The sequence below is a fragment of the Lynx canadensis genome, chromosome E3 (genome assembly GCF_007474595.2).
Source record: "Lynx canadensis isolate LIC74 chromosome E3, mLynCan4.pri.v2, whole genome shotgun sequence".
NCBI classification, from domain to species: Eukaryota; Metazoa; Chordata; class Mammalia; order Carnivora; family Felidae; genus Lynx; species Lynx canadensis.
The window spans coordinates 37,059,677-37,080,233 of record NC_044318.1 but is presented as its reverse complement, the minus strand read 5'-3'; the positions used below and the strand labels follow the sequence as shown (position 1 = coordinate 37,080,233).

Genomic DNA, 20,557 nt, shown 5'->3' with positions numbered 1-20,557 from the left:
CTCAGGTCATGATCTTACCGTTTTGTAAGTCTGAGCCCCGCATCGGGCTCTGTGCTGACGGCTCGGAGCCGGGAGCCTGCTTCGGATTCTGTGTCCCCCTCTCTCTCTCTGCCCCTCCCCCGCTCGTGCTCTGTCTCCCTACTCTCTCTGCCCCTCCCTCGATCACGCTCTCTCTCTCTCAAAAATAAACACTACAAAAACTTTTTAAAAAAGATAAGGAAACGCATTTTTAAAACTTAAAACATACACATACACACACACGTATATATAATATAAACAAAATGGACACGGTCCCCACGGCCCCTGGGTAACACCTATGGCAGAGACAGGCTTCGGCCACGCCGTGTCCCTGCGTCCTGCCTGCCCGGCCACCTCCCTCCCAGCACACGTGAACTGACCCAGCAGCTTCCTCCGGGGAGCCCCGGGCAGCCTCCGGATCCTCCGCCGGGTCTCACGTGTCCGTCCCGGTCACCCCAACGTCAGAACAGCCGTGGGTGATTGGTGCCCCCCGCCCCCCGGGGGTGGGGAAGGTCGCAGGGGAAAGGTCAGGGAGGGTCCCTCCCGGAAGGACTGCATGGCCACCCGTCTTTCGAAATCAAGTCCACTTTATTTGAAACTTTTCACATGCCACAAGTTTACATGAAAATACCCATTCAAAATGTCATTTGGACACAAAATTCAGGAGTGGGCATCACCAGACGGATAAGGAGGTCTGTGTGGAAAGGCAGGTGACACATATTTGGTCACTTAGCACCTGGTCACCACATCCCGTGAGACCCCCTGCCAGCTCCCCCCACACCCCCTTGGAAACGTGCCGAGCTCAACGGCTCCGGGTCGGCCGCGCGGGGACAGGCAGTGGTCGGCCGGTGCCAGCGCTGGAGACCCCACCTGCGCCACGGTGTCACATGGCCCCCCACCCACCCGCTCCGGTGAGCAGAGCAGACACGCCTCCAGCTCACACTGTTAGGACTCCACGGGAAACTATTCCCTCGTCGGGTCTGGCAGCTTCTGGCGCAGACTGAGCCTCCCAGGTGGTGAGTTTGGCTCCCTGACCTCACAGCGACAAGCAGCCCCGGGTCCCCCACGTTCCCCATCTGGCTGGCCCGGAGAGGACCCTGTGACGTCAACGCAACGCCCCACACTCCCGTGGTTTCTGGAAGAGTTCCAGAAAGCAGACATTCAGGTGACGCCACCCGGCCTGTATCCGAGACCTTAGACATTTACGTGCCCCGGGAGAATTCTGCGCCCCCGACGCGGAGAAGACAGGCGAGCACCGCATGGGCACCGAGCCCCTGCCACGTGATCCCGTCCCCTCCTGCCCAAGCAGGGGAGGAGGTTCAGGGCCAAGGCCACGAGAACTTCGGGCGCCCGTCCTCCTTCCACATCTCCATTGCCTCAGGTTTTCTGGCCGAAACCGCCGAAATCTCCCACCGTTGGCCTCACCGATTTCTCATGTCATAGTATTTCTTCTTACAAAGTCTCAGCAATTCTCAAACCTCCAAGGAGCAAATAACAAGGGCAAGAGGAAGCGGGAGGCTGCCCACTGCCCCAGGGCCACTCAGAGGTCGTGAGGGTGGGTCCACAGGGCAGGGTCCCCGTCCTACAAGGTGGGGAGAGGTCGCGGGGTCACTGCCTTCTTGGCACAGACTCCGGGAGGGCCGCTGGCATGATCAGGATGGCACGTGCTGGTTTCAGACCCTCGTGGGCCCATAGACATCCGGGTCCTCCGGCTCCTGCGGCCCTGCTCCCCTGGGCCCGCTCTCCTGGCCAGAACCCGCCACGTTCGTCCTCCCGTCCGATGGCCCACAGCCGGGGGCCCCCGTGCAGAGGTGGTTGAGGGGGCGGTGCCCCCAACACCCAGCCTTGCAGAGCCACCCGAGGTGCGTGGGGCATCACCCAGGTCCCATCCCGGGCCACAGTCGCCGGCCCGAGCAGAGCACACCCTCCAGCCTGGTGGACACGTGGGCCCAGACGCGTGAATCGTTGGGTCCTCAGAAGGGTAGCTGCCAGGCAGGGATAAGGTCTGCCCCCCAGTCATTTGACAGAGTGAAGAGTCCCCAGTCCAGCCTCCTTGGGCTCAGAAATCAAAATACTCGCATGTGACAATGAAAAGCCAATGGCAGGGAAGGGAGCCTGCGGGCCTCTGCTCTCCTGGCGCTCCGGATGCCTCCCCCCGCCCCCCCCCCACCCCCCCACCCCCGGGGCACCTTCAGACGCTCCGGCCAGGGGCTTTGGTGGCGTGGCAGCAAAGTCAGGTCCCGGGGAGCAGCACGGCCGGGCCGGGAGAGGAGCGAGAGGAGTGAGCCACCGGGTCCAGGGGGGAGCTGGGCCCAGGAGGGAGGAGCGGCCGTGGGAGGGCAAGGGGGCTTCTGTTTCAACAGGGATAAATGCCCCGATCTCTCCTCCCTCACTGTCATTCCCACCTTGTCCCCGGGCCGCTTTCTCTCTCTCTCACACCCACACACACTCACGCGCACACGTGCACACATGCACACTCGATCACATGCAGAGGCGAGCACACGGCAGGCGACACTCACGCGTGTGCGCACAGATGGACACGTGTGCGCATGCACACGCAGCCACCGGTGCTGACCAGGCCCCTCTCAGCAGGCAGCATATGGTCCGCACTTAACAGCCCAGTTCTGCCAAGTGGGGACCATTAGGGTGGGTTCTTTTCCCAGCATAAAACGCTGCAGAATATAAATTGCAATTAACGCTGCTGCCAAAATGGCACTTAGCGCGAACAAGCACATTATTAACATCTGGTGGATCCTGTCTCGGGTGTCGAGGCAGCGGAAATTCTCGCCCTAAGTAGAAGAACGGTTACGGGGGACGCTAACAATACAAGGTCTACTGTTTGGGGGCCGTTTTCCACCGCAGCTCTTGCCCCAGCCTCCGGTGAACGGCCCCTCCCAGCCTGGCGGTGGGCGTAAGCGATGCCGCTGGTTGAAACTGCTTGCTCAGGACAACGGCCGTCCAGGCCGGCGCGTGAACACACGATCGCAGCCTCTGGACAAAGCGCGTTCTCCAGCCTGAGCCCAGGTTGCTCTGAAGGAGACCACCCAGGGCCCTGGGCCACCTCCCTCCCGGGTCACACCTCCCTAGCGGTCAGGCCTCGACCAGACACACTCCTGCACTGACCGCGCTTGCCTGGGGGTCTCTAGGCACCGCCTGAAAGAAATGTCCCCAAACTGGGGAGGGGAGGTGCTCCCACCAACTCTCAGACCCTCATCTACGGCCACGTGGCCCCCTAGGGACCTCAGCCCTGTCTGTCCGGGGCCCAGGGCGGTCTGTCCCTCAGCCTGCAAGGCCAGGCGTGGCTCTCAGACTGCATCGGGACCTCCAAGGTGAAGGCTGCAGGGCATTCACCTGCAGACAGCCTGCAGACCAGTCCCTCTGGCCAGGCTGCAGAGAACAGCCAGCTGCAGCCTGGGGCAAGGAAAGGGCGTGCACACCACCCCCCTCCAGCCACGCAGACCCCATCCACTCAGACAGGGGAGGGGAGAGCAACCAAAGTTGCTGGGATGGCCAGAGGCTGTGGACAGACTGTTTCTCCCAGGGCCCTGACCCCAGGCCTGCTTGATTCCTGCAGCTGCTGTCTGCCCCCTCCAGCCCCTCAGCCCGGCGGGGTCGGAGGCTGCTGAACCGTTTGCCCCTCACGAATCCAGGGAAGGAAGGGCGAACGAAAAGCCCAGGGACCTGGTCTTCTAGTAGATCAACTGTAGGACACGCTACGCAGAACGGGGGAGCGGGGGAGACCGTCACCACAGAAACCAAGCGGGAAGACGGCCGGGCTGGGGGCCGGAAAGCAGATGACAGCCAGGATGGGCCCCGGCAGCATGAGCAGGGCCCGGTGGGTTCTGTGCCCCCGGCCCAGAGCACAAGGCCGCCTCCACAGACTGGCCTGCCCCTGGCTGGAAGGTGCCCGGCATCCCCCCCCAAGTCTCCAGGAGCATCGCCAAGGGCAGTGGGGCCGGACTCTCTGGGTAGAAGGAAACCAACCACAGCCCCTCAGAAGCTCCCGGATGAGGGGCCGACGGCTCCGGGGGAGTCTTGCAGTCGAGAAGGCAGAGGCAGTGGGCTCCACACAGGGAGCGAGGCCCTGGACGCTGGGCAGTCGCTCCCCACTTTTGGAATAGCTGCACTGAATTTTTTAAAGTGCTAAATAAAGCTATATGAAACGGGGTAATTTGATCCCTCCTCTGGCCTTAAATGTCCTTCCTAACTTTTAATATTTCAGGTTGCTTTAATGAAGTCAGGTGTATCTGTACTTTCCCAGAAACACGGGGCTTCAAGGGGGCTGCAGGTTTTAAAGCCGAATGTCGTGACGGCCGTACGGCGGGCCAGACCCCAGGCCGTACCCCGCAATCCCAGCCCCGGGGGGCCCTGCCCAGCCAGCGGTCCTGAACTTGGCTGACACTGTCTGCCTGGAAACATACTGGGGACATTACTGGGTTAAAACGTGTCTTACTGGGAAAAAGAAGCCCAAACGTGCAGCCACAAAACCTGTGAGCTCCCAGCTGGCCTGAGGGAAGGAGAACGCGGTTACCGGCAGCGTGGTCGTGTCACAGGGTAAGCCGAGTCACCCTCACAGGCACCCGCGCCGCCCCTCCACAGAGCCTGACGGCAGGTGGCCAGGAACACACGCACAGACGGACACTCTGGAGGGCTGAAGTAGCAGTGGGGGCAGCCCTGGGGGCCTCATGAGGGCCCCCAGGAGCCGGCGCCCCGTGATGGACGCGGGTCTCAGGTCAACACCCACGTGGGGCCCTGCAGGTCGCCCCGACAGCCGGTTCTTCCTTCTCATCCTCCTCACGGATCTGAACCCACGATTCAGCGAGGGTCGAGAGAAAGCGAGAGGAAGCCCCGGGGGGGCCCTGGGGGTGGTGGGTGCACAGGACGGCTGGGCGGAGGGGGCTTTCTTCGTCTTGTGACCCAAAAGGCCCTGGCGTCCGGCAGGGGCAGGCGGTGGGCAGGAGCGGCGAGGCCACGTGCCCACTCGGGGCAGTCCCGCTTCCTGGCCCAGGAGACGGACAGAGGCGACAGCGGCAGGCGAGAGGCTTGGCTGACGGAAGCAGCTTCGGCCAGTGCGAGCTGAACCTGTCACCACCACAAGTTCGGTGGCTCCTCGGCCACTCTGCTTTTAAATAAGGTGATCTCATCCAGGTGCACCATGGGGACGTCCCGGATGACATTGGTCAGGCCCTCGTGGAGCAGAGGGAAGATGACGACATTCAGCGCGGGCCGCTCAGCCTGGAAACTGAACCAGAGGCAAGCCGTTAGCGGGGCCCTGTGGAGGTGGGCGCCGTGGGGGCAAGGCGCAGGGCTGAGCCAGCCCACCCACCGGCCGAAACGGGCCTCCGGGAGCAGCGGGGCGGGGGGCAGCCAGAGGGAAAGCCACCGACTTAGGGTGGTGGCATTTCTGTGGGGTTCACAGGAGACACCCAGACACCCATTCTCCTGCCAGGGGAGGGACCAGGAGAGCGGCCTGTCGGAACAGGCCATCGCATTCCTACACAGTGGGGGCTCCTGGGAGCTGCAGAAGCCACGCCTGGCCAGGACAACACCCGCAGGGGGTGGAGAAAGAAATGGCAGCCAAACCTGCCTGCCCACAGGCCACCCTGTGGGCACAGAAACCCCCAAGTCAGATGAGGCGGCCCTCTGCCCGGCCCTGCTGCTGGGAGCCACAAGCCCTCACCTGAAGTCATGACTAAGGGGGGTCAGATTTCCTCCCCACCCTCCCCACCCCACAGAGGGGGCAGTCTGCCCTGCCCACAGCACACAGGAAGCGTCCAACTGCCACGGAAAGTCTCGGGTCACCCTCCCCGGGGCCCCACGTGGACAGCCAGCGGGGTGACCAGCCCCCATCACCCTGGCCGTGGGGCCCCTCCCTCCCTGCTTAGAGCAAAGTCCCTGTTTGTACCCGCCCACTCCGCACAGTGGCCAAGAGACAAAACACAAGTGTGGCTGCAGGAGCCCCAGAAAGACAACACGCTGGTCCCTACGGAGTGAGACAAAAGACCTCCAGACCCCAGAGCGACTCTGGTTCTGGAAGAAAGGCCCGTCCCACGGGTCTCAAGGGGCAAGAGATGCAAAGGTGCCCACAGGACAGGGAACCTGGGCATCTGGCAAAACAAAGGCAACTCCCCTACAGCCCCGGGACTGCTGAAAGGGACCAGGAAACCGCGGCCCCAGCCCTCCCTGGGGCCCCCAGTGGACACAGTGATGGATTTACGACCCATGGAAAGTAAATGCCAGAAAGGTGCTCATAAAGCTGGATGCTTTGGCAATAAAGATGCCAAGAAAATGCCTCCCAGTTCCGCATTCAGTGGCCTGCTCGCGGGCGACGGTGTCTGTGACCGTGAACCTCAAGGCAAGTCCTTGCCTGCAAACCCGCCGTGCAACTGACTTGAAACAAAATATCCTCGGATGTGGGATGTGCCTGCAAAGACTCCCCTGCCCGCCAGCCTGCCTTTCCGAGGCAGCGTCACCCCAGGCTCTTCACAGGCTGCTGTCAGGATGCTAACGGGGGATTAATTTCTCACCCAGAGCCAGGACAGGAATGCAGCTGCCTGCCCGGCTTTGCTCCTCGTGCGCAGCCCCGGGGGCGGCTCCGGGTGGCCGCCCAGGTGGCCGGGCCCAGCAGCACTTGGGGCCGCACACAGAAGGTCCCCGGGGCCACGGGCAGACGTGCTACCGCCACAAGTGAACCCTACGTCCTTCCCTCTCTCAGTTCACACCTGGATTCACGTGGACTTGGACAGAGCTCCGGGAGCACACCCACAGTCGCGGTCTCCGCAAAGCCCCTCCCTGGGCCTCAAGAAGCCAGTGCTCTCTCAGCCACAGCCTCAGGGCCCCTTCAGGGCATCGCCCCCGCTGGCCAGCCCGGCCTGTGACACCACTGGACATCACACAGCAGGCGGGCCTCGCCCAGAGCGAAGACGTGGTGACAAGTGGGAAGACGGCAACCACTCGCGTCCAAGTGCAGGGCTGGGGCTGCCTTTGGGGCGGGAGGGGGCCCCACGGGTGAAGGCGAGTCCTTGATAGGGCAGGGGTGGCGGGGGCGGGGGGGGCTTGTGTGATCCGTTCTGCTCCCTGTACCCTGCCACATAACTTACGTACGTGCTAAAATGTTCTTTTGCATGATGCAAACATAGTTTGAAGTTCAAGTAAACAGATCCAGTGAATTAAAACTTCTGGCTACCCGCGTTCAGAAGCCACACTACGGAGGACAGGTCACCCCTCAGAACCTCTCCCCTGCTCAGGGCCAGTTGCGTTGCTAACCATAAAGACCCAAGGCCGAGCTTCTGGCCCTGAGTCACGGAGGGCGAGAGCCAGCCCCCGGAGGTCAATGGGCTTGCCCCCAGGTGTCACCCTGAGGTACCCCGAGGAGGTCTCCGGTCGCAGTCCTCAGGCCCGGCTACGCCCCGTGCTGTCCTGGGCGGCAACGCCCGCCCGGGACAGGCATCGGGCAGAGCACAAGGCAGGTGCCCTGGCCTTCCCGAAGCTGCACCAGCAGAAACGTCACCGAGGAACAGAGGGACCCACACGCGGAGGCCTGCTCACCTGTCCTAACGTCGGCACCTGTGAGCTCGGCCGCCGGGCTCCCACCAGGAACAGTGACAAGTGACAGCAGAGGCGGGGAGGGGACCCCACAAGAAGCAGGAGAACCAGGGGTCACCGTGGATGGGGAAGAAAGACTGCCCTTCCTGGAGGGCCAGAGGACGATGCTTAAGAAAAGGTAAACTGTATTTACTCTCCACCATTTAGAATGGCTGGAAGGAAAGAAAAATTCTACCTGAGGCTGTTGCACACACACCAGGAGTATTTAAACGGCGCCTTCAGCCACCCAAAAGTCTCAGGACCCAAAATGCCTTCTCTGCACGCTCTCGAAGCAGAAGAAATGTTTCACTTCTAAACCACTGCTCTGTTTAAAGAGAAAATACGACAGAAACGGTACAGGAGAGCGCAGAGGCCCGGGCACCGCCTCAGCCGGGCCAGCCGCCCGCCTCGCCACCTCACGTGCGTCTTGCTGTCGTACTGAACGCGCTCGTTCTAGACGTGGCTTAGGGGACACGGCAAAACGTACATGACATGGGTCAGGTTCGTTGTGCTTGTTCCAGTCCTTGACATCTTTACGTTAAACAAGGACACGGCACGGCCACAGCAGCGGGACCGTGTGCACTCCGGCCTGACGGAGACGGGGCGCCCAGCACGCCGGCGGGCATCGCCCAGGTGCACACACGCAGGGGCCTTTCCTCTTACTACCGTGTTGATAAACGTCACCTAACGTGGTACAATTATTTCTGCGCTTTGAATTGTTTCCTCAGAATAAATCCCAGAAACAGGGTTACTGGGTCAAAATGTAGGAATACTTTTACACCTCGAAGGACAAGGCTGTAACGACCTCAGACAGCAGTGACGGCCACGGGGAGGAGCCCGCGGGCTGACCCACCCACCCTCAGGGGGTCAGGAGAACACTGTTCCAGCACGATCAAGGTGGAGAACAGCTGGGGGCTCCCCGATCAGCAAGGGCACCTTCGTCCTGCGAGCCCACTATGCATCGGCCCGCGGCCCTTTCGGAGAAGCGGACAGAACGGGCCTGGACTCCGTGCTCATCACCAGCACGAGCAGACAACGCGGGGGCTCTGCACAGTGACCACGCTGGAACCGGCTCTGGGCCCGACTCTAGAGTGAGGGAGGGACCCTGGGACCTCACGGCCTGCACGTGCCACGGAGGCGGGAAGGGCTCCTGGAGGAGCAGGCCGGATGCAGCCTGGAGGCAGAACTGGTTCTATCAGCTTCGAAACACCCGCCGGGTGCACTTCTTTGCAGAGAAACTAGAAGCAACATTGAGACTCACAGCCTCTTCCCCCCAAGATAAAGGTCTTCTGGAAAAGCCAAAGTGGGAAGATAAGTCAGAGAAGCCACCCATATGGTAATAACAGTCTTCGAGAAGCACGAAGACAGACGGCAAAAATCAGTGAAACCTGCAACAGGGAGGAGAGAAGGGACTTTTGTCCACAGAACTGAGACGCTGCTCTAGGGAGCAGTACGGGTGCACTGCCGAGCTCCTGGACGATCCCACAGATGCCCAGCGCCAACCTCGGAGTGGCCCGGGTTCTGCCTGCGGGTCCTCCCCTCATGGCCAGGGAGTACCCCAGGAGAGACTAGACCTTTCCGGTCTCCTGCCCACCAGCCGGTGCAGCCACAGCCCGCTACGGGGTACTGGACCTCGTCCCGCCACTCAGGTGGCCTGGACAACGTGGACCACAGGAGATTTTAATCACTGAACTGTCTTCTACACTGATCAGCAGCGCGGGGCTCCAGTCTGGCCCCTGATGTGGCTCTCCACCCCCCTGTGGTGGTGTGTAGCCGGCGGCTACAGCGGGTCCCAAGGCCTGCCCGCTCCCAGATCCAGCCCCTTGGGCCTCCCCCACAAACGGAGCCGGAACTCTCCAGCCTCCGAGCTGTGAGGCAAGGCCAAGGGCTCCCCCCGGCTGAGCCCGAGAAGCAAAGCCCTGCTGGCCTGGTCCTTTTCCGGGTCACATGTGTATCAGCATACCAGGTGGGAATGACGAAATCCTCCCAGAAACCTGCCCGGAAACCGTAGTGGGGCAACGCCATTCACGGTGGAGCTCAACTGCCCCTTTACCAGCAATTAAGGCTGCAAAACAGCGCTGATTCTGAATTTTAAAATCCACTTTCAATTCTAACGCTCCCAAGGTTCCCCAGACTTGAACAACTGATCGCTCCATCTGTAAACTTTACTCGTTTCTAAACACGTTTCCAAAACACAAACGCAGACGGAGCCCCGCGGCACAGGGGCGCGGGCGGCCCGGCCCCCAGGGCCCCGGCAACGGCCAGGAAGGAGCTCACGGGCTCGGGGCAGGGTCGGGGAACGTCCCTCCGGCTCGGGCGGCTAGGAACTTGCAGCGAACCGCCTGCCGACCTCACAGGCCCACATTCCTCGCCAGCACAAGACTCTCCAGGACACCTGGGGGAAGGAATTTCCACACAGGCCTCGCAGGCAGAGACGTGACCCCGTCTCGTGGAATGTCCGACCCGAGGCGCAGAGGCTCAGGGGGGGCGGAGGACATCGCCTGCCCCCGCCCGGGGTCGGGGTTCCCGACATTCCTGAAAAAGGAGGCTGCCCCACTCTGGCTCGAGACCCCTCAGGATGAGAAACGACAGAGGTCAGTGACAAGTAAGACACGTGGCCTGGAAAGACCAGGGATGGGCGTGGCCCCCAGGGCACTGGCGCCTGGAACGCCACCACCTTCTGGAAAGCACCCTGCTGAGTCTCAGAACCAGCACGTCCTCACATCAGACCCCTCTAGCAACGGACAGGAGACGCCTGAGGGCACAAGCCTCTTCTGCCCCGCCGTCTTGCTTCCCTGAGTGCCCCTGCCACGGAGACAGAGCACGCGGGGGATCATGGGAGCAGCAGAGGGCCCCTCACTCTCAGGATGACCGGGACAGTCCCCGACCTCACGAAGCCGGGCTGCCCCATCTGCAGAGCAGAAGGTCCGGCCGCCGCCCGTGTAACAATCACCAGGGCGGGCACAGAGTCGGTGAGATGCTATTTTAGACAGGAAACTCAGCTCAGACAGAAGAGTGACTTGAAGTCACAGAGCGAGTAAGTGAAGAGGCCACAGCGTGAGCCCAGCTGATGGGATCGGAGGGCACAAGGTAGGGCTGAGCTCAGCAGGATGCCACACAGACTAAAGCAAGCTGCTGTCGCTCTGTGTGGGACACCAAGAACACTGGAGGGCTGACACGGCCCTCGCCCACCCCCCGGGGGCCACGAGGCCTCGCAGGAAGCTTCCAGGAAGGGCAGAGTCAAAGAAAACCAGAAAAGCTGACAGCCCCCCGGAAAGAGCCCTCCCCACCCGGTAGTAGGCCAGGGGACAGCGGACAGCAGAGCTGTGGCTTGGTGTGCGGCTCAGACCTGAAGAGTCAAAGGACGGTCCCGCCACAGAGGAAGGGCCGCGCCGCCCGGCTCCTCACCAGGCTGACCGGGGCCCAGACAGAGGGGCAGCCGGGCGCTACTAACCTGGCGGGGACAGGACTCCGGGTCTCTAGGAGAGACAGCAAACAGAACCAACAGGCAAGGTGTCTGAGGCCAGGAGGGAATTGGGGGCAAACGGCCGACCCCGTGAAGCCGGGGTGTGCCCATGGTGGGAGGAGGGCGGCAGGCGGGAAAGCTTCGTCCCGCTCCCCAGAGGGGCCCTGAGAGCCCCGGGCCCACAGGCGTCGCTGCCCCACGGCACCGTCCGAGCTCTAAACCCAGACCCGACAATGGGAACACCAGAGGACCCAAAGTGGGGGAACGTGCAGAAGAAGCCCTCCAAACCCAGAGGGGGGGGACGCCACAGAGGTCAGAGAAAGGCCCGAGTGTTCAGCGTTTCAAACTTGAAAGAGCAAAGAACAGAAAGTAAGAAAGAACGGATGCCTGTCAGGACGCTGCGCTTGGTGTGGGACACACATCGCCACCGCCGTTATGACTGTGTCCGGTACGGTCACAAACCCGCCTCCCAACTGAGGAAACTGAGGCAGCCTGAGAGGCAGGGCTGGGCTCCAAGCCCAAGTCCCGATGCCACCCCCACAAAGGGCACCACGACGGGACCTGTGAGACACATGGAGATCAGACACCTAAACCAGAGGGAAAGTGCCGACCCCGAAGAGAGGAGCCACTTGCCCAGTGACAGGACCGCAGATGTGATAGCAGCCCTGTGGCTGAGTCACAGCTAAGTCACGGGGAGAAACCGGGCAGGGAGCGGCAGGGCAGCCCAGGGCCAGGTGCGCCCCCCCTGCTGGCTCCACAATTCCCTGAGCCTGAGGCAGGGAAGGAGATAAGAGAAAAGAAAGGCAGCAGAAAAGTGACGACAAATCCCAGCCTTTCCCTTTTCCCTGGTGGAACGCAGGCCTGGAGGCCAGAAACCTAGGGCCGGGTCGGGAACCTTCTGGTTACTGTGAGCCACGGCGCCATCTGCTGGCGACATCGCAGAAAAGCAGCTGGGCCCCTGCTCTGGCAGCAAGGCCGCAAGGGGCCCCTCGGCCCAGGGTTCTGCGCGACTGGAAAGGCCAGCAGGTCACCCGTGTGCGGCCCGACTGCCGGAGCCTCCCTGTGCTGGCCCAGACCCACAGCAGGGGCCGCGCCACAGACAAGCGCAGAGGCCACCGGGACACCCGCGCAGAGGCGGGCCAGCACCTCTCCCGTCGGGCTGCATCTCGGCCCTGCCCCCTGCAGCACGGCCAGAGAAAGGCTTCCGGTAGAACCTGGACGTGGGTGCAGCTCTGGCAAGCACAGAAGATTCTTCAGACCTGTGAGCCTCCCTCAGGGCTTGCGGGCTCAGGGTGAAATGCCCACGTGGCTCTGGAGAGCCCACACAGCACCCGGCAAGGCCCTAACCCTTCTCCCCTCTGGACACAACCTCCCATCCTCCCCATGCTGGGGTCCAGGCCGCACTCCTCACCTGACTCTGAGAGCCCTCAGTTTCCCCATCTGTACACCAGGACTAATGGCCCGTATCTCAGAGGACTTCCGTGAGGCTTGAGTAAGAGGCCGATACACAGCGCTGGCACAGTCCCCAGCATCGAGGCAGGGGCCCGGAGCAGAGGCTCCGAGGAGGTTCGCTGGAGACGCGAGGGCTCCAGGCACCGCAGGCCGGAACGGGCCCTTAATTCCCCCAAGGTGGCACCAGGCACACGGGGGACCCGGCCATGGCCCGGGCCTGTGCCAAGTGCTGGGACGCGGGGACAGAGAGATGGGTGCGGCCTCCGCCCAGGATGTCCATTTAACCAAGGCCAGCCTCAGGTCTGCTCTCGGACGCCGCGCCCCAAGCGTCGGCCGTGATCGGTGCCCGCTGGGGCCATCAGTGAGCCCAGCCCTGCACCCGGCTCGTGACCCGGGCGCGGAAAACAGAGCACACCGGGCCTCACACCTCATCAACTGCAGAGGCTGCAAAGAACATAACTGGGAGTGCTATGCCCCCTAAGAAAGGGGCAGGTGGGCACGGTCCGAGAGGCCAGGGGAGGGATGCCCTTGACCAGGCCACCAGGAGGCGAGCAGGCTGCAGACAGGGACCTCGAGAAAAGAACCGAGAGTGAGAAAGAGAAGCTGAGAGCAGGGACTGGCATCTTCGTGCCAAGAGCACAGCGGCCCGGAGCACTGTGTTGAGAAGGATTCTGAGGATCAGAATGACAAACTACCTTCGTCGGCCAATGACACCCACAAGGGGAGGGAGACGTTCAGACGCTCTCTTGTCACAAGCAAGGGCTTCTGAACGGCGTGGTGGCCTCAGATGTTCTCAGTTTCTGAGAAGGCTCCTGTGTGTACGTGGAAAGCTGGTCCCCGTCTCTGTGGGAAGCTACCCTTCAGCGGGGAGAGAGGCAGAACCCCACAGCGTTCTCCGAGCCGCGGCTTTCGGCAACGGGTGGGAGCGGACGGGCCAGTCCCAGCTCCTCTGGCAGAACACGTCCAGCGGGGAGGTGCCAGCTCCCCGAAGCCAGAGCCCCCGGGAACGCGGTGACCTACAGCAAGTCGGCGAGGGGGACACAGGACTGGCAACTCTTCCCCGTGGCCGGAAGGGCAGAGCCAGCCCAGCAGCGTCTCCATCGTGCACCAGAGAAAAGCGGCCTTCGCCTGCACGGACAGCAGGTGCGTGGGGAGAGCACAGGGCGGGGCAGCCGCACGACCTGCCGCGCACCCCACTTCCCAGACAGCTGCGGTCCCTCCCAAAGCCCACGGCGCCTGGGCCGCACAGCCTGCACCCGACTCAGCCCCCCGAATCCCGGGCACACCGACAGCATTGACTCCATCCCACCCAACAAGCATACTGCGGTGTGGACACGCGATGGTGAGCTGCCCTCGCCGACACGGGCTCCAGAGCCGGAAGACTCCTGAAGCGGAAGGTGAAGGGGAGTCAGTGGTACACAGAGTGAGCTACGGCCAGACCAGAGACCGCGACCCACCCACATAACGGACACAAAACAGAATGCAAAGTAATCGTGTGCAGAGGGGCACCCGGGTGGCTCAGTCGGTGAAGCGTCCGCCTTCAGCTCACGTCATGGCCTCACCATTTGTGAGTTCGAGCCCCGCGTCGGGCTCTGTGCTGACAGCTCGGAGCCTGGAGCCTGCCTCGGATTCTGTGTCTCCCTCTCTCTCTCTGCCCCTCCCCTGCTTGCAATCTGTCTCTCTTGCAAAAGTAAACACTACAAAACATTAAGAAATGATAACAACCATGTGCAGATTTATCGACATAAAAACCATCTACAATGTGTTACATTTTTTAAAATCAGAGTAGGGGCCCCAGGCTGGCTCAGTCCATAGAGCCTGCGAATCTTGATCTTGTGGTTGTGAGTTCGAGCCCCACGCTGGGTGTAGAGAACACTTAAAAATAAAATCAGAAAAAAAAAAAAAAAATCAGAGTACACACCATATGATAACTCCACCCCGGGTCGGCCGGCCGTGATGACCTCTGGTTGGTGGAACCATGGGGAGCTCTCACTGAAAAGCAGCTTGACGCATGGTCCAAATTTTTAGAGGAGTATTAACATATTATTTCCATAACCAGGGAAAGGAAAACCTCAGCTAGGATTTCTCCTGAGCAGTTCAGCAGCAAACTGCAAAGACAGACGTGAAGTCTGTCCGGCAAGGCCACCGGAAATTCTGGAGACCTCCCGGCTGATGGCTGTCTTTGGCATTTTGTTAACATCGGTGGCCTCCTCCCTGTCAGCTCCCCCCGATCCCCGGGACACAAAACTGGTGGAGGAAGCGACCCTCTCGGCCGTGCTGACCCCAAGCGTCCACACTCAGCTCTCTTTCAGGGACGCCACGCACTTCCTCACGAGAGGACTCTAAATGGCCGCTGCCCAAACAACCTGCTCACTCGGGTCAAGTTCTCTCCAGGAAGCATTCCTCCCGACTTGTTCAAATTCTGGGAGCTTATCTAAGTTCTAGCTCCGCCTCCAGGAATGCCACACTCTTGAGAGGAAGACGTGGGCCCTGGTCTGCAGGGCACTGAAGGTGAGGGGGTGCAAGGCTTCTAAAGACGCCCCAGTGCAGGGCGAGGGGGGCAGAGCGCTGCCCCTCGAGGAGCAGGAAGTGTTTGAGCTCTACTGCCTTGACTCACGACTGTCCCAGTACCTACTGCTTCAAAGTCTAAATGAAGTGCAAAGACACAAAAAATTTAAGAGTTGAAAGATCTTAGCATTGGGGCGCCTGGCTGGCTGAGTCAGTGGAAGGTGCGACTCTTGATCTTAGGGTCATGAGTTTGAGCCCCAAGTTGGGTGTAGAAGTTGCTTAAAAATAAAATTAAGGGGGCGTCTGGGTGGCTCAGTCAGTTAAGCGACTGACTCTTGATTTTGACTCAGGTCACCATCTCACGGTGTGTAAGTTCAAGCCCCGCATCAGGTTCTGTCTGTGCTTGACAGTGTGAGCCTGCCTGGGATTCTCTCTCTCCCCCCTCTCTCTGCCCCTTCCTGCACTCTCTCTCTCTCTCAAGATAAATAAATTAAAAAAAAAAAAAAAAAAAAGAAAGAAAAAGAAATAGAAAGTCGAATAGAGGTTCCAGGGGAGCTGGGTGAGCGGGTTAGTTTTCACGATCACATGATCACGGGTCACCGTAACAAATTTAATAACAAAGAAAACGTTTGAAATGCTGGGAGAACTACCAAAATGTGACACAGAGACACGCAGTGAGCAAAAGCTGTTGGAAAAACGACACTAACAGACTTGCTTGATGCAGAACTGCCACAAACCTCCCATTTGTAAAACAAAACGAAACACAGGACCGGAGCGCAAAGCACGATAAAGGGAGGTATGCCTCTACACTTACAAGCAGCCAAGATGGTAACGTTTATGGTATGTGTATAAAAAAGGCTTCAAGGGGCGCCTGGGGGGCTCAGTGGGTTAAGCGTCCGACTCTTGATTTCGGCTCAGGTCACAGTCTCATGGTTCAGGAGCTGATGACCTTTGCATCTCCGAGGACTTCAGCACAGAGGGAAAGGTGAGGATTGCCGATTGAGAATTTCTCCTGGCGCTGGCTGCAGAGACGGTGCCCGTCAGCCCACACGCTGGTTTCCGCCTGATAAGCTGTCCTGAGTCAGCCTAAGACGGAGGCGACTGATCTGATATTGAGCAGCTCCGGTCATTAGTCGAGACTTCAATTCCACCCCTCACTCAAACTCCCCAGCACGTGCTGGAAGCTCAGGAATCCCCAAGTCTTCACTCGACAGTCACCGTCCTCACACAGCACAGCACAGCACAGCCCGGGGGGACCGGGGATCTGCGGAGCACTGCACGGGGAGCGCTCTGGAGTCTGGAGCGGAGCCAGGGAGGCTGTGCAGTGTGGGGCACTCGACCGAAGGGGAGCCTAGGAGCACGGCCTCACTCAACTGCTTGGCCAAGTGTTAGGCTAACCCACGCTCACCATTGCCTGCTGGAGGGGCATCGACGCTCACTTGGCCGAAGGTATCGGGCCACCTGTTTAGTTAACGCAACACCCCAGTGCGATCAGCGTTTCCAGGAGGTCTTTGAGCCTCCAGCACACGCAGGACTCAGGTTGGCAAGTGCAGTCCCCGGGGAGGCTCCCCGTGACCGCCACTCAAAGCCCATGTGGCTCTACTTTGCAGACAAACCAGCCAGCTTTGATACCTGGGTTCTCCAGAAGGGGAACAGGACGGGCGGCAAGTGTGAGAGGAAGCTCCGGTTGTAAGAGAGACAGTGGAGGCGGCCGTTAAACGCATGGCAGCAACCTGAAGCGACGACGGACACAGCAGGAACCAGGAGGAGGACCCGATACGGTGGGCCCACGGACTCCGGGCACGGCCCAGCCTCTCACCAGCCAACACACCACCACCCAAAGCCAAGGACGACAGAGAAGTAAGGCGTCTGCGGAGCTGATCACAGACCAGGAGAGAGCCTGGTGATGAACACGTCAGACGACGCTTGCTGGGAACAGACAAGACACAAGCTTGGACAGCAGGAGGGCCCTCCTCACCCAGGAGACCAGGACAAGCCCAAAGCCCAATGATATCAAGGGGTGGGGCACGGATGCAGGGCAGGAACTCTCTCACACTCCGCCAGGGGAAGCAGGGCTTGGGAGAATCACTTTGGAGAGCATTTTGCCGTTTTCTTTTTTTAAAAAAAAAATTTTAACGTTTATTCATCTTTCAGAGACAGAGAGTGAGTGGGGGAGGGGCAGAGAGAGGAGGAGACACAGAATCCGAAGCCGGCTCCAGGCTCCCAGCTGTCAGCACAGAGCCCGACGTGGGGCTCGAACTCGCACACGCTGCAAGATCATGACCTGAGCCGAAGTCAGATGCTTGACCGACGGAGTCACCCCGGGTGCCCCGATTTTGGTGTCTGATAGTGTCACATCTGGGAATCTGGTAGCTACACAGGGACATTCACCGGGATAGAGGAAACACAGGAAAACAGCCCGGACATCCATCAGCAGAACAGAAACATAAAACGTGACAAATCCATTTGAAGGGTTACTGCGCATAGTGCGTGGCAGGAACGAACTAGCACTAATGAACAGTGGCAGACCTCAAATCCGCAGTGGAAAAAACACAGGCTGCATAGCCACGTGCCAGTATCAGACATTTATGGACGTTACAAACACACAGAAACAAAACCCCATGCTTCTCAGGGGATGTACTTGGGGATGTACTCCTGGGACTTGGAAACCAAACTCACACCGGCAGGTGCAACAAGTCAAGGGAGCTTTGTTTCAATCGATGCATGATTATCTTTTATCTCTGTGTTTTATTTCTGTGCATTCCAAAGGGAATGCAGAAAAGGCCAGACCTAAAACGACAAATACTGCGTGGTTCCACTTGGGTGAGGTCGCCGGAGTGGTCAGACTCCAAGACAGGGAGAGGGTGGGAGCCAGGGGCCGGGAGGTTAGTGTTTCTGGAGACAGGGCCTCCGTTTTCGGAAGATGAAAAGTCCGAGGATGGAGGCTGGTGATCACACAACAATGTGGACCCGCTCGACGCCACCGGATGGGACACTTACAACCAGTTAAAACTGTCATCACTTTTGTTTTGTTTTTTTAAAGAGGGAGAGAGAGAATCTTAAGCAGGGTCCACACTCAGTGGGGAAGCCGACGCGGGGCTCAGTCCCACAACCCTGGGATCAGGATCACGACCTGAGCCTAAATCAAGAGCTGGACACTCACCCAAATGGGCCACCAGGTGCCCCTTAACTGGTTTTGGTGGGGGGGGTGAGGGGTGGTGGCCCTAGGTGGCTCAGTCGGTTGGGCATCTGATTTTTGATTTCAGCTCAGGTCATGATCTCGTGGTTTCGTGAGTTCGAGCCCAGCATCTGGCTCCGCAATGGCAGCACGGAGGCTGCCTGGGATTCTCTCTCTCTGTCCCTCCCCGGTTCACCTGTCTCTGTCTCTCTCAAAATAAATAAACTTAAAAAAAAAAAAACCAGTTGAAACGGTAAACTGTGCTATGTATATACATCTCACGACGAAAAAGAACGCGGGGCCGTATGACCTTAATAACATACATGTTATTAAGCAAAAAAGCAAAGCACGTATCAGAGAGCGCACAGGAGAAAATACTGTGTATCTGTTCATTTGTGAAAAAAGAAAACACAGAACGAATCACTGAGAACTGACAAGACCAGTTGTCTAAGGGGGGGATGGGGTGGTAGCGAGGCGGAGGGAGGGGGCGTGGGGCGGCGCTTCTCCGAGGCCGCCGTCTGACAGAGCCCTGACTCTGAGCGCCACAGCAGGGCTTGGCTTCACGTACGGAAACACGGGACAAATAAAACCTACCAGGACGCGGTGCGAAGGCAAAATGCTACGTGACACAGCGATAAAGGACCCTGACTGCATGACAAACAAGTGACATGAGCACACTGAAGGGGTGGGGTGCAAAGAACAACCCTGAGTAACTCCGGAAAGCAGGGACCATGGGGGGGGGGGGGGGAAGGCCAAGAGCATGAATACAGATTATCCTCCAGGCTCCAGGCGGTGGGCTGGCGATTCCCAAACTGCCTTAGGTGTGCGCCCGAGGGCGGAGCGAACCAGCAAACACCCTGTGGATGGTGACACTCAGACTGTTCAACGACAGGGAGGGGGGTCGTGAGGAAGGAAGAGGAGTGTGCGGGAACGGGAACCCTGGGCTGCTGGGCTGGACGAGACGCATCAGTATGAACCTGTCTTTGATGTGGATGCAAACGGGCGACGGGGACACACAAATACGGATGTGTGTAAGGACATACACACACCGGGGCGTCTGAGTGGCTCCGTCAGTCGAGTGTCCAAGTCTTGGTTTCGGCTCAGGTCATGATCTTGCGGTTCATGACACCAAGCCCAAGTCAGGTTCTGCACTGACAGTGCGAAGCCTGCTTGAGATTCTCTCTCTCTCTCGGCCCCTCCCCCACGTGCACAGGGGCATACCCACTCTCTCTCCTAAAATAAATAAATAAACATTAAAAAAAAGAACACGTAGGGGTGCCTGGGTGGCTCGGTCGGCTAAGCAACCGACTTCGGCTCAGGTCATGATCTCACAGTTCGTGAGTTCAAGCCCCGCATCGGGCTCTGTGCTGACAGCTCAGAGCCCGGAACCTGCTTCAGATTCTGTGTCTCCCTCTCTCTCTGCCCCTCCCCTGCTCTCACGTGTGCAGGCTCTCTCTCTCCCTCAAGAATAAACATTTAAAAAAATTAAAACAAAGTAAAACAAAACAAAACAAAACAAAACAAAACAGAACATACACACCTCAATTTCCTACTGCGTCCATAAGGGGGCCTGGAGGCGGTGACACCCCAGCAGCAGTGAGCATACCCCACACCCGGCCTTGGTTTCTAATTCCAGCCTCTAATAAAAGGAGCCAGGCTCCATGAGGAAATGGTGGATTCCAGGGCTGGGCCTGGAATATCTTGTACTGACAGAAAAGTAAGGAAAAGGAAGAAAGGAAGGAAAAGCTCAGAAAAGGAACGGGCATGTCGAAGGGGACACAGGACCCAATCTGAAAGAACACGCCCACGGCCAAATCTGGAACGATCTGTGCAACCCATGAACGGTGTGAGCGTGACAAAAGCCCGCTGAATGAAACGAGTACCCACGAGTCCATGCTGATACAAGTAGATGCTGAGGAAGTAAGTGAATGCGGAGAGGGGACAGGTTCCTTCTCAGAGCACAGCTCCGTTAACAAATGTGGGAGGAATGAAGGAAACAGACAACCATCACAGCCAGACGTCAAAGTAAAGCAACTGTCACTAGAAAGATCCATCGGTGGGTGCCAAGATGAGCGGGCAAAACTCCGACGAGAACCAGGGTATCTGCAGACTCTGTAAGTATCTCCCCACGAGATGCTTCTTCATTCGAAAGGGAGTAACGAGACTTTACAGCCGAGGGACCCGCAGACACCGATGAGAAGACGTGACAGCACCCTGTGTCCCTGGCACACCATGCCGAGGACACAGCGTCACCGTGGGTGACGACGGACATCCTACCAAACACCTGGCCCGTGCTCTGCACAAAGCGTCAAGGTCATGAGAGACCAGGAGAGACCGAGGGCTGTCACGGG

General features: G+C 59.4%; 1 protein-coding gene across 4 annotated transcripts in view; it reads right to left on the bottom strand.

The window, feature by feature from the left end:
• Positions 1–587: 587 nt before the first annotated feature.
• The window catches only part of FBXL18 (F-box and leucine rich repeat protein 18), a 43,695-nt gene continuing 23,725 nt past the window's right edge, over positions 588–20,557 (bottom strand). For 3 of the 4 annotated variants that reach the window (XM_030300580.1, XM_032591555.1, XM_030300581.2), the window contains one exon: positions 588–5,260. In XM_030300580.1, the coding sequence (XP_030156440.1) occupies positions 5,104–5,260 (157 nt within the window). In that variant the 3' untranslated portion in view covers positions 588–5,103. Of the gene's footprint in view, positions 5,261–14,442; positions 14,750–20,557 lie in introns of those variants that run through there. The other variant, XM_030300582.1, reaches the window with a different exon arrangement.